At 35.7% G+C, this 14,620-nt stretch overlaps 1 protein-coding gene and 1 non-coding gene across 5 annotated transcripts; both read right to left on the bottom strand.

The window, feature by feature from the left end:
• Positions 1-419: 419 nt before the first annotated feature.
• On the bottom strand, positions 420-493 carry TRNAR-UCG. The gene has a single exon. It is a non-coding gene; the product is annotated as a tRNA-Arg (tRNA).
• Positions 494-8,171: 7,678 nt separating this feature from the next.
• Positions 8,172-11,453, bottom strand: LOC109240354 (ycf20-like protein). 4 transcript variants are annotated; one of them, XM_019406981.1, is made up of 3 exons: positions 11,275-11,453; positions 9,759-9,956; positions 8,172-8,911 (listed from the first exon to the last, which is right to left on the bottom strand). In XM_019406981.1, exons 2-3 carry the CDS (start codon positions 9,941-9,943, stop codon positions 8,512-8,514), a joined length of 585 nt encoding a protein of 194 aa, XP_019262526.1. In that variant the 5' UTR covers positions 9,944-9,956; positions 11,275-11,453; the 3' UTR covers positions 8,172-8,511. The 4 variants fall into 4 exon arrangements, with proteins under 4 accessions (XP_019262526.1, XP_019262525.1, XP_019262527.1 ...); XM_019406980.1 differs by having other exon boundaries at positions 11,279-11,452; XM_019406982.1 differs by lacking the exon at positions 11,275-11,453 and having other exon boundaries at positions 9,636-9,850.
• Between the last annotated feature and the right edge of the window lie 3,167 nt (positions 11,454-14,620).

Here is a 14,620-nt window from a genome sequence, read left to right as displayed (position 1 = left end):
TTGGTACTATCACCACATGTTCATGATTATGTTTGAAGCTAGAATGGCACTCTTCCCTCCATAATAATCAAAGAGGGTACAGGCTCTAGCTTCAGTTTGAAGATAGCAAATGTTCCTACGGGGAAAAGCCTTGCTTCATGCAAAAGCTTCTAAGTTCAATGATGTGTATGGTAATGCTAAACTTTCCATTTTAATCTATAAAATGGACCCACAACATCTTAAAATAGGAAAGAAAGTAAAAAAAAAAAACATTTTAATTTTGTATTATGCACTAATAAGTGGTTAATATGTGAAGTCCTAATACTCAAAAATAAAACAGAAAGGAGCTATCTTTTAGTGGAAAGACTGGATGGAGGTTGCTAAAAAAACAAAAGAAAAAATCTGAAAGAGAAAACAGAAACAGAAAAAAAAAAAAAAAGCGACCACAGTGGGAGTCGAACCCACGACCTTCTGATCCGAAGTCAGACGCGCTAATCCACTGCGCTATGCGGTCAGATGAACATTGTAACTGTATCAACAGTTATTATTCAAAACATCTGAAAAGTGTGATTTGATTTGCCACTGAACTATAGTAATAGATTAAGCAGAACCAAATTTTCAACCCGCATCTTAAATTCTTAATATAAAAAATCATCTACTTTGCGAATGTTTACCGTGGTTAAGATAGTTCGGGCATGTGAATAAGAGATGCACAGATACCCCAGTAAAGAGGTGCGAGAGGTTGCCTTGTTGGGTTCAAGGAGAAGTAGAGGTATGTCTAAAAAGTATTGGGTAGAGGTGATCTAGCAGGACATGACACAACTCCAATTTAGCGAGGCATAACCCTTGATAGGAAGGTGCGGATGGCAAGCATTAGGATAGAAGGCTAGTAGGTAGTCGTTCTCTTTGCCAAGAAGCTTTCGTATTATTTGTTAGTAGACTGTATTTGTAAAATAATTCTGGAAATATAAATGAATATAAACAGAAATGAACATAAACAGAAATGACATAAAACCAATTCGAGCCCACTGATTTCACAGTGTTTTCTTAAGGAATTTAATCCCCTCCTAGTACCTAAGGTTATGGATTATTTCCTCCCATGATAGAACGAATTACACACTGGTGTAGTGGTACTTCAAACCCCAGCGTTTCAGCGAACACAAAGTTCGGTAGCAAATCACACTTACTTTTTGCTTTGTTTGATGCTAAAAGTATGCAGAAGAAGGAGAAGAAACTCAGAAAATCGTAGTGAAATTCTGAGCAGAATAGTGTTGTATTTATAGCCAAAGTTGGGCTGAAATCTGAAGAGGTGCAACTCTTCAGAATGGCTGTTTATGCAAAACGCCCACAACATAAATGCCATTACATAAATGGCCATTTACTCAACAATAAAGAGGGAAAATAAAGAGGAAAAATTGAAGAGGGTAGTTACTTTTCTGTTACCAAAACAGAAAAACGGATTGGATTTAATATTAATATTTAATATTAATATTTTGTTATTAAAACAAATATTTAATAACATTTCTGTTAATATTTTACTATTAACAAATAAATTTGGTCCAAAAAGTTAATCAATCAATCGATCATTTGACCAAATCCGAATCCGAATCCGAGTCCGTAGCCGAAGCCGAAGCCGAAGCCGAGCCGAGCGAGCGACGACGACGACGGCGCGAGGCTTGCCTTCTTCTCAACTCTTTAAGAGCTAGAAGAAGAGCAATTGCTTATATACCCATAAAAAACCTCTTCCTCTTCCAATATGGGACAATGCCCATTTGCCAAGGGGGGAACTTAAAATTTCACTCAAAAATTTCATTTCCCTCCATTTCCCATTCACCCTCTTTTAAGTATTTAATATATTAATTAAATACATCCAAAACCCAACAATCCCCCACATGAATGGGGAATGGCTATATCACGGAAGTATGCATGAAAAATTGTGTGATTCGCAAGTAAGGATTAATTGCATCTGGATAAGTAGGTTTCCCTTTGAACTTTCCGTAGTTAACTTATGTCGGATATACTCGATCAATCCGTAGATTTGATATCTTTGAACCGTCAAACTTTAGTGTATACCTAGACAACCACAAGTCACACAACCAACCCTTAATCGTCTTTGGTTCTCATTGTTGTGTTCGTTTCAGCCATGAACACCGCCTGGTTTCATAAATGCGTAGAGAACTGGCCTTACAATGTTCTCCTTGAAGCGGCTAACACTTCACACTTACATAGGTGATTCCTAAACGTGTCATCCCGTAGATACACTATTTGATATACCCCGTATCAAATTTAGAAATCATTAAAAAGCCTTAATGCTTTATCCTTGGTACTGAACATTGTCTCATCACGAGAATGGACCAAAAGTTTAGTTGACAATGTTGAACCGTCATAAATGACTTTGTTTGATCTCCTTGAACCTAGATCTTGGGATCTCCAGTCTTCTAGGTAGAGTTACCGCCACTATGACTTGTTCTCGGCCACAGTCCCATTCCCCTTGATGACTTCTCAACTACCTCTCTAGTTAGGCCTTTTGTAAGTGGATCCGACACATTATCACTTGACTTTACATAGTCAATCGTGATAATTCCTCTAGAGAGTAATTGTCTAACAGTTTTATGTCTTCGTCGTATATGGCGAGACTTACCGTTATACATAACGCTCCCAGCCCTTCCAATTGCCGCTTGACTATCACAATGTATGCATATTGGTGCCAACGGTTTGGGCCAAAATGGAATATCTTCCAAGAAATTCCGGAGCCATTCAGCTTCTTCACCGGCTTTATCCAAGGCTATGAACTCAGCCTCCATTGTAGAGCGGGCAATACAAGTTTGTTTGGATGACTTCCAAGATACCGCTCCTCCACCAATAGTGAATACATATCCACTTGTGGACTTGGAATCAGTTGATCCGGTGATCCAATTTGCATCACAGTATCCCTCAATGACCGCAGGATATTTATTGTAGTGCAAAGCAAAGTCCTGGGTATGTACTAAATACCCCAAAACTCGTTTCATGGCCATCCAATGAGATTGGCCTGGATTGCTCGTATATCGACTCAATTTACTTATAGCACAAGCTATATCTGGTCGTGTACAATTCATGATGTACATTAAGCAACCCAACACACGAGCATAATCCAATTGTGATATGCTCTGGCCTTTGTTCTTTGCTAATGCAAGATTCACATCAATTGGAGTCTTTGCAACTTTAAAGCCCAAGTGCTTGAATTTTTCAAGTACTGTCTTAATATAATGAGATTGTGACAATGCTAGACCTTGAGAAGTCTTATGGATCTTAATTCCCAGAATTAAATCAGCAACTCCCAAGTCTTTCATATCAAACTTGCTAGTTAGCATACGCTTAGTAGCATTTATGTTGGCAATGTCATTACTCATTATGAGCATATCATCCACATATAAGCAAACAATGACTATGTGATTTGGAACATTTTTAATGTACACACATTTATCACATTCATTTATCTTAAATCCATTTGACAACATTGTTTGGTCAAATTTAGCATGCCATTGTTTGGGTGCTTGTTTTAATCCGTAAAGGGACTTAACAAGTCTACAGACCTTCTTTTCTTTACCTGGAACCACAAACCCTTCAGGTTGTTCCATGTAAATTTCTTCCTCCAACTCTCCATTTAAGAAGGCCGTCTTAACATCCATTTGATGAATTTCAAGACCATAAACTGCAGCTAACGCTACTAACGTTCGTATGGATGTAATTCTTGTAACTGGAGAGTATGTATCAAAATAGTCAAGACCTTCTCGTTGTCTATACCCTTTGACCACAAGTCTTGCCTTATACTTGTCAATAGTGCCATCATCTTTCATTTTCCTCTTAAAGATCCATTTAGAACCCAACGGTTTATTTCCAGGAGGAAGATCAACCAATTCCCATGTATGGTTGTTCAGTATGGATTCTATTTCACTATTGACCGCCTCTTTCCATAACAATGATTCCGAAGAAGACATAGCTTCTTTAAATGTTTGAGGCTCATTTTCCAATAAGAAAGTCACAAAATCTGGTCCAAATGAAGTAGACGTTCTTTGACGTTTACTACGTCTTGGATCCTCTTGGTTAAGTGTACTTTCTTTTGTTTCTTCCCGGGGTCGTTTAGATCCTTCACCAATCGACTCACATTCCTTTTTATACGGATATATATTTTCAAAGAACTCAGCATTATCTGATTCTATAACCGTATTATTATGAATGTCGGGATTTTCTGATTTATGAACCAGAAATCGATATGCTTTACTATTAGTCGCATATCCTATGAAAACACAATCAACGGTTTTCGGTCCTATTTTTACCCTTTTGGGTTTAGGAACTTGCACTTTTGCCAAACACCCCCACACTTTAAAATAATTCAAGTTGGGCTTCCTTCCTTTCCATTTTTCATATGGAATGGATTGTGTTTTGCTATGGGGTACTCGATTTAGTATTCGGCTAGCCGTAAGAATGGCTTCCCCCCACAAGTTCTGTGGCAAACCAGAACTTATCAATAATGCGTTCATCATCTCCTTTAATGAACGATTCTTTCTTTCTGCAATCCCATTGGATTGGGGCGTGTAAGGGGCCGTTGTTTGATGAATAATTCCATATTCTAAACATATTTGTTCAAAAGGAGATTCATATTCACCACCCCTATCACTTCTTATCATTTTGATTTTCTTATTAAGTTGCGTTTCAACTTCATTTTTGTATTGCTTGAATGCGTCTATTGCTTCATCTTTACTATTAAGTAAGTAAACATAGCAATATCGAGTACTATCGTCAATAAAAGTTATGAAATACTTTTTTCCACCGCGAGATGGTATTGACTTCATGTCACAAATATCTGTGTGAATTAAGTCTAAAGGATTTGAATTCCTTTCAACCGACTTATAAGGATGTTTAACATACTTAGATTCCACACATACTTGACATTTTGATTTGTCACATTCAAACTTGGGCAATACTTCCAAATTAATCATTTTCCGTAAGGTTTTATAATTGACATGACCCAAACGTATATGCCATAATTCATTTGACTCAAGTAAGTAAGACGAAGCTGAAATTTTATTATTATTTTCAACAACCATTACATTCAGCTTGAAAAGGCCCTCAGTGAGGTAACCTTTTCCTACAAACATTTCATTCTTACTTATTACAACCTTATCGGAAACAAAAACACATTTAAAACCATTCTTAACAAGAAGTCCAGTAGAGACTAAATTCTTCCTAATCTCGGGAACATGAAGGACGTTGTTCAAAGTCACCACTTTGCCGGAAGTCATTTTGAGAAATATCTTCCCACATCCTTCAATCTTCGCCTTTGAAGCATTTCCCATAGAAATCGTCTCATCGGGTCCAACAGGAGCATAAGAAGCAAAAGCTTCTCTAACAGCACAAACATGGCGAGTGGCTCCAGAATCAATCCACCACTCTTTAGGATTGCCCACCAAGTTGCATTCGGAAAGCATGGCACATAAATCATCAACATCATCATGCTTTTCAACCATGTTTGCTTGACCCTTCTTCTTGTCTTTCTTCGGAGCACGACACTCCGTAGATTTGTGTCCAGTTTTCCCACAGTTGTAGCAGTTTCCACTGAACCGCTTCTTGCTTGGGTTGTATTTCGGTCCAGAAGCCTTCTTTCTCTTTTTGTTCTCTTCAACAATATTTGCTCCCATTATTGTTGAATTTCCACGGCCTCTCTTTTCCGCAGCTTTGTTGTCCTCTTCGATTCTCAACCGAACAATGAGATCTTCAAGGGACATCTCCTTGCGTTTGTGTTTCAAGTAGTTTTTGAAGTCCTTCCACAAAGGAGGCAACTTCTCAATCATCGCTGCTACTTGAAATGCTTCATTGATAACAAGACCTTCAATGAAATTTCTATTAGTAAAAATACTAAGATTACTACTTTCAACATCAATATTAAATTGAGTTATACCTTCAGCAAGGAGATCGTGAATAATCACTTGCAATTCCTGGACTTGGGTAATAACAGACTTGCTATCTACCATTTTGTAGTCCAAAAACTTTGCAGCAACAAACTTTTTCAACCCGGCATCTTCGGTTTTGTATTTCTTTTCAAGCGCAGTCCACAGTTCCTTTGACGTTTCCACGCCACTGTAGACGTTATACAAAGCATCCTCCAGCCCGCTTAGAATATAATTCTTGCACAAAAAATCTGAATGCTTCCACGCCTCAATCACGAGAAAGCGTTCAGTTTCTGGAGTTTCATCGGACAGCACAGGAACATCTTCCTTGATGAACTTCTGGAGACTTAGAGTAGTCAAATAGAAGAACATCTTTTGCTGCCAGCGCTTGAAATCAATCCCGGAAAATTTTCCGGGTTTCTCCGCCGGTGCCAATGCTGCCGGTGTCGTTCGGCTTGTTGACGCATTGGCAGTCACCATTGGAACCGCTTGGTTCTCATTCTCATTAGTCATTTCTGTAAAAGAATGACACAAACGTTAAAATCACGTAGATTTTAATAGAGTACAAAACCACAAAGGTTTTACTCTTCCAGAAACAGTAAGTACAAATACAGAAAATAAATTATTAAATTCCTTAAGCTTGTTATTACACTGTATTTGTAAAATAAATTCTGGAAATATAAATGAATATAAACAGTAATGAATATAAACAGAAATGACATAAACCAATTCGAGCCCACTGAATTCACAGTGTTTCCTTAAGGAATTTAATCCCCTCCTAGTACCCAAGGTTATGGATTATTTCCTCCCAGGATAGAACGAATTACACACTGGTGTAGTGGTACTTCAAACCCCAGCGTTTCAGCGAACACAAAGTTCGGTAGCAAATCACACTTACTTTTTGCTTTGTTTGATGCTAAAAGTATGCAGAAGAAGGAGAAGAAACTCAGAAAATCGTAGTGAAATTCTGAGCAGAATAGAACAGAAAAACGGATTGGATTTAATATTAATATTTTGTTATTAAAACAAATATTTAATAACATTTCTGTTAATATTTTACTATTAACAAATAAATTTGGTCCAAAAAGTTAATCAATCAATCATTTGACCGAAGCCGAAGCCGAAGCCGAAGCCGTAGCCGTAGCCGTAGCCGAGCAAGCGACAACGACGACGGCGCGAGGCTTGCCTTCTTCTCAACTCTTTAAGAGCTAGAAGAAGAGCAATTGCTTATATACCCATAAAAAACCTCTTCCTCTTCCAATATGGGACAATGCCCATTTGCCAAGGGGGGAACTTAAAATTTCACTCAAAAATTTTATTTCCCTTCATTTCCCATTCACCCTCTTTTAAGTATTTAATATATTAATTAAATACATCCAAAACCCAACATTATTCTCGTATTTTTTCAGCCTTAGATTTCTACTATTATATGTTTCTTTTGCTTCTATTATTTTATTATCTTGTTGTCGATACTGCCTCTCTTTCATGACTTCTTCATTACTGCATTTCTTTTTGAAACTGCTATGACTATGCTTAACAACCTCTCAACCTTCGTGAGATAGGGTTAAGGCTGCGTACACTCGACCCTCCCAAAACCTACCTACACTAGGTTATTGTTGTTGGTTGATTGCTTAGTTGGAAAAGATTTTGTTTACATGTCACCACAATTCTTTTGACGCACTAGAACATCCTTGTTGTCGATCATTTATCCCAACTTTGATATCTCACATCAGGCAAAAGGAATGAGTAAAGCTTTAAGCTCTCAGAAAAGGATTAAACTTCATCCATTCTTTGCGAACTGTCATCCACCCCGTTAGCTTCCCTTAATAGCTAGTCATTTGAACCAAAATCAAGAAATTCATCAGTTAACCTTAGGTTGAAATCAACATTAACTGCTAAAACCATGGCTTTCTCTCCATAACGGATATATATTGATACCGCTCATAAATATATGACCATTTATAGCAATAAACAAAGCACTAAACCAAGCATGAAGACAAGTTATTGTGTCCTTAAAAAGCATTGGAAGTAGAGTCATTTCCTCCAAGCATGGCATCTAAACGTAGGTTAACAATCCAGCAGAAACACAGCTCTTCATCTCCATCAACGATCCAACTCCATGCCATATATTCTAAAAGCATTTGGACAAACATGAGATCGGGAACTTACCACAGAGTGCCTATGAGATGGAACTTGCTCGTATATCACTAATTGATACGTCTTATCAACTCCTTACCATTCTTAATAACCCATAACTCACGCTTGAGCAAAAATCCGATGCTCAGCAACAATCCAGAGCATTATGTTGATTAAATCAGCTTGTGAAAGTATCAAAGAGAGGAACAATCAGTTTAAAACTGAATAATCAAATCATTTTCTCCTATACATTTTACAAATGTGGCACCAAACTGGTGATGCCTCCCATGTACAAAGTGACACATGCTATACCATTGGAGACACTGTACAACAGACATCCTGCAAGAAGATGTATAAATACCCTTTGACAAAATGAATGTGCCTACACAGCCCCAATAGATCATCAAACTATGAACTTTCAATGGCACTACGAATTCTGTACACATCTCCTCTCCTCATCTCCACTCTAATATTTGAAAGAGTCCAGGAAAAGACCAAGAGTCAACCCAGTCTTCCAATAATTGAACATGGTGATGAAGCTCCTTACCTCATCTAATAATGGAATTGATCTATACATAAGAGCTCCAATGCCCTCCACCACAGCCACAGCTAATCCAGCAGAAATAATATCCCAATCACCTGTCTGCCCTATTACAGTGGCAAATGCCGTTGCACAATAGAAACCTACTAAGAAAAATAGCAACTTCACCGGTAGGTTTTTCCTCAGCACCTTAATTCTGGCATCTAATTTGACTAGAAGAGCTTCTATGGCCCTAATAAGTCGAGTTCCACCGCTGCTGCTGGTTGTAGGAGAAGAATTTAGTCCACTGCCATCTGCAGCACTTCTTATAGACCACGCCAGCCTCCTATTTTGCAATTAAACTTTGAGATACACAAAGAAAGTTTCATTTATAAGTCTATGAGCAAGGATCTAGCATTAAACAAAGATAACATATAGCATATAATTTCCTTATGAGCCCTAGAAGGCATATTCTAAGGTATTTAGCTTTTTGAACAATATAAGAAAACTCAAAGGAGAGTTTTATATATTCCCAAATAGTTGGTACCCTACCTCGTTGCAACTGGGACTAGGGTGACTTGTAGGAGCAGACAGGACAAGCAAACTTGCACTTAGTAATGGAAGCAAACTTGGACTTAGTCAAGACAAATGGATATTGGAAGAGTTATTTAAAATTAACCCAGCCATTATACCTTCATCAAAAAATTAAACCAGCCACTGTAAGAATCAGTTACTATAATAGCAATTTTCAATTGATTTTTTGGGGTATGATTTCCACCTTACGAATTGATGTTAACATTCTCTGTTTTTCTTAGTATAGTTAGGATTTATATCTGCAAGCCGTTAAGGTCAGTTGCTTGTTATCTGCAAGCTGTTAAGGTCAGTTGCTTGTACTTTTGGAAAATGATAAAAGATATTCTCTGTGAGTCCTCAATCCTTATATCTTGGCTTCTCCACAAAGCACAATAACCAGTACTGTAAAATTGACAAACTAGGTAACAAAGAACCCTAAAATCTGTAAATATTTTTTGCTTATTGAAAAAGAGAATTTTCTTTTAAGGAAATTAAACCTGGAAGAACCTGCTGTAATCACACATGTTTCCTTCTTATGCATGCAATCCATTTCTGGTGGAGGGAAGGGGCACAACTATGAAGCTACATCAAAGTTTCACATGACCAAGTGAAAAACTCACTTGAAATTTCTGAAAGAAGAAGGTTGGACAATATTAAGGAAGGATAGCTGGAAATGCATGATTCTGCCTAGCGAATGTGCAGCTCTCCGAAGGCAAACAGTTCCATTAAGTCTTGATCTAGTATTATCGGCAACCAAATGCATAGAAATTGTTCGACAGCACGGAAAAGGCAGTTTGGTTGCCATACTTTGTTGGTATCTGTTAAAACAAACATAACGATCAGCAAGAACTGTGAAGAGTTATTCCCATCTCTCTGAAGGGTCCAAACATTTTGAAAAGTGAAAAATTCTCTATGCGTTTCTTATTCCCAGAATGATTCAACATTAAAAGGAGTAAGGAAACGATATATAATAAGCATTTACACTCCAATTGTCATTGAATGTACTTGTTTTTTCCTTTTTTTTTAATGACAATGGTGTCCGTCTATCTGAGACAACTTGCATACACCTTAACTATTTCATGGTAGCCTATAAAAGCCCACAAGCATAGGTGGAGGGTAAACCTCCCATCGAGCTGAAGCAAATGAGTTCAAGTGTGTTGTGGCTGGGACTTGAACCTGGGATCTCCAGTTTGTTACTCCTGTGCTTCAACTACTTAAGTGTTCATTGGGGATATTCACTTAAGTTTAATGGAGCAAACCAGCTCATACAGTTTACAAGCTTGAATTCCCTCCCTTTATACATATCCTAATTTATATCCGTAGTTGGAAGGGTAGAAAACAAAGATACTTCGAAACAACAAAAGTCACCAGCAGCTTGATAAAGTGTGGGTTTTAAGAGAGCACCAAATTCAAGTTTACCACAAAAATCTCAGAAGACTACAGATGTGATATTAAAGCTTAACGAGCTTCCCTAAATTTAAATTATAGCTTCAAATGTCAGAAAATTACATTAATGTGACAAGTCAAGGTGAGCGCAAGCTGGCCCGAACACCACGGTTATAAAAAAATTACATCAATGTGACAAGCTTCTGTAATCAAGAAACAATTTTTCTTTTCAGATAATGGCGGTGTCCAGTTTAGCTTGTGTGCATGTCGGCTAATCCACCGGGCACCTGGGCACTTGTTAGCTAGGAGGTACCAGGTATCAAGAAACAATATTAAAATGGAAACCTATAAATAAGCTTGAAGACACTGAGCCCCTAACAAATCACAGAGCATAAAACTGGGCAGAAATATTCACAATTCTACTATTTTCACAATTGAATCACCACCATAATCCAAAGAACTTCTCATTCGCTTCAGGAGCTTCGACAAACATGTGTTACGGCCAAATTGAGGTACAACGTCATATATTTTCATCACTATCTACTATAGTTACAAAAGCTAAGTATTCTCCCATTACAACTAGTATCCTAGCAGAATACATAAATCAATAACAAATGCAAGTAATAAAGCCATAAAAAGACATAAAGATGAAATCAATTAAGCTGGTTTGGAAGAAATTTACGGAGGAATGCAAAAAACTAGGGGTTTCAGAGGCGAACTGAGGAAGAATCAAAATAAGAGCTGAAATACCTACCGGTCCTCTGATTCTGCGCTCAATTTTGTCGCCGGTGCCGCTGAGAACAGCCGCCGTCAGTCGTCCCGCTCCGGCCGACTAAACTATACAATCGGAACAGTGTCTCTCGTGCTAGTCATGGGTAGGCAATTGTCCACCCACTAGTTGGACAATTGTTAAATTTCTCATGTGTCATTTTGTTCGAGAATAGTGATAAATACAATTTTTTTTTTAAAATTTTAATCTACATCTATATCTATATATATTTATATTACACTAAATGTTGAATGACAAAAATATCCTCAAAATATTAATCGAAATTATGATCTTTAATATTTATATAATTTAAAATTTTAATTATAAATCACCTAAAATAGGATTTTTTTCCATTTGAACTACACCTATACCGAGCCTATAAAGTCGCTTTGGGTCAAATCTCTTCACCGCCTAATTCTTTGTCGTAGCCTACTTATATTATACCACAAATATGGTTAACTTTCTTCTTTTCTGTAGTTTACAAATAATTATTCTTACGATATTTCATAAACTAAAAATGACAATCATTGTACTTGTGGAACTTTTCATAGTGGAACATTAGAGCCAATCTTACAATTAATTGTAGTCAAGAGTTCTCTTAATTTCTTGCATTGTATTATTTTTCAAGTATTATCTTTTATAATTAGCAAGACAATTTATTTAGAAATTACTATTAGTTATTTAGTAATTAGAAATTAGTTTTGGTACTTTCACTTCGTTTTCAGGCTTGGTTCTTAGGAGCGCAGGAATATTATCATAATGAATTGGAGAAGATCACTAATAATTTTTGTGAAGAGAATTTCATCCAAAGAACTCAATATGCAGGATAAATATTTATACATGATAGATTGATGGCAAAGTCCCGAAGATTCTATTGTCTAAACATATGGTTAATGTTGAGTATCCACAAATATTTTCCGTAAACTCTATTTCACCGCTTTATTCCCTCATGTGGTTAATTATGTCACTAAGATTGTGAGTTTGCAAAAAAAGGATGAAATTGTATTACTTGAAAGTTCAGAAGATAAAATATTTCTTAAATTAATGTTGGATATAACTGCAATATTTAAACTAACTCACAATATCTAGGATGTTCAATCCATCTAAAAAATTGAAGGCGAATACACTTTTTACTAGATGAGAAGACAAAATACTCATAATTTTTCTTTTAATAAGGGGGAGATACCATAATTAATAGGATTTATACTAGACGATGAGGAGACAAATTTGATTTTTTTACCTGGGATGGGGTCCTTGATTATGTCTTATTAATATAGTATATGAATTTAATTAAAGTAAAAAAATTTGTCAAACTTCCCAAAATTATTATTAGTTCTTTATTATCTTTGTAAAGGTTGGCGTACAGCTTCAAACTATATGTTAGGCAGGATTTTGTTCATGTCACGTGTTAATATAAGGATCGGCAGGTTTGTAAGAATTAGTTTTTTATTTTCCATTTCTTTATTTTTGTTGATTAAATATAAGTAAAATTCAATCGCAATATATCATAAAATATGTCATTATGTCATATGAACTCTAAAACACTCCCTTATTCCACTATATCTTCTTTTCTTTTTATAATTAAGCTATATGTTTTTTGTTAACCTCATTTCCTTCTATTTTCAAAAAAACTAATATTTCCTTTTGAATTTTCTAAAAAAAAATTCGAGTTCCTTAAAAATGGGCTAAAAAAGGAAGGGCGTTTTAGGAGAGAACCAGAGGGAAGTTCAGCTTCCATTCACTAATTCAAGGGTTTTAGATGGGATGGACAGAAGAGTTTGAACGGGCAAGTGACTTTAGGGTTCCAAAGGCTAAAAGAAGGAGTAGTTAATCCAGTAGTTCTAAATATAGATAGAAGAATCCCGAATGAACAAGCATCCACAAATGTCGATTCATTCAAGCAAGAGAGTGCAACAATCCTTTCCTTTGACACTGGTCCCGTAAACGATTGAAAAATACCTTGTACAGTTTCCCCTTTCCTTACAGCCAGTCCAAGAGTTCAGTTTACTCGAAAACAGATAGCCATAAGGAAAGCGGCAGTTGGATATTTGATTTTAACCGGTTGCTCCACCCCTTATAGCAAATACTGGTAAGAGGGAAAGAGCGCTCCCGCCCTTTACCCAAACAGTACAAGAATGTCAATCCACCTATTGGTGTGTTGCCGCCCTCAACCGACCTGATCGTCCCAATCCAGTTGTCCTCACTAAGAACAAATCCCTCCAAACTGTTAAAAAACAAAAATCATCTACGAAAAAATGCACCCAAAATATCATCTATAAAGAAAGTATTAGATAAAATACATTCTCACTATATATTTCTATGATATATATACTATCTATTTAACTTAACTAAATTACCTATATTTGCATTTTGACTTCAAGTATTAAAATGATTTTTGCTTCTTCGTTTTTTCACTTCAATTGCTATATTAAAAATTCATACAAATAATTAATTAAATATTTACGTGCAAAGCACGTAGATAGAAACTAGTTATATTAAAAGCATGAAGACTCTTAACGAAATGTCGTTCGCCTTTTTACCCCTTAAAAGATAGATTTCATATTGGACAAAATAATCATTTAATTATTTTCCCAAAATTTAGGACTTTAGAATTAACTAAAATTTTGACATTATCCTTATTTGATTAAATAAATCTTTCTAATTGAGGGATTTCAAAACAAATAGTACAAATTTATTCATACAAATATCTTGACTAACGTTCAGTGCATTAAAATTCCAAGGTAAATTAAGTAATTGTACAAAATATTCAATTTAATGGTAAAACGTAATCCCCCTGAAACTTAATAATAATGGTCTTACTTTTTAGAAAGCATCCAACGTATAGTGCATGTATAGTATATTATTTTTATTTTATTTTCAGTCATTTCAATAAATGATTCCTTATATGTTTGTATATATTAAATAATTTATTGTAGTTAACACAGGATGGCCTGTTTCTTATCTTCGATATTTACAAATTATCCATTGTTGATAATTTTATTTTTTCTTGTGTTTTTAAGAGACTATTTTTTTAAAAAAAATTTCAACATCTGAATATTCAACTAAATAATTAATACAATCAGCCAAATATAAAAACAATGCTAGCAACAAGAAGTTCTTTTAAAGAAATTTTGAATATCGTGCATCGTCATATACAACTTATTACTACGACAAGAACAAATTAAAAGATGGAAGAATAAAGAAAAAAAGATGAAAAATAAGAACTTATATAGAGACCCTTAGTGAAATATCGTTTGTCTTTTTACCCTTTTTTAAAAATAAAAGTTTACATTAGACAAAATAGTAATTTAAGTTATTTTCCTAATA

Source organism: Nicotiana attenuata, unplaced genomic scaffold (genome assembly GCF_001879085.1).
Source record: "Nicotiana attenuata strain UT unplaced genomic scaffold, NIATTr2, whole genome shotgun sequence".
Classification (NCBI taxonomy): Eukaryota; Viridiplantae; Streptophyta; class Magnoliopsida; order Solanales; family Solanaceae; genus Nicotiana; species Nicotiana attenuata.
Note: the sequence above shows the minus strand (reverse complement) of the source record. Positions and strands in the feature narration are given on the sequence as shown.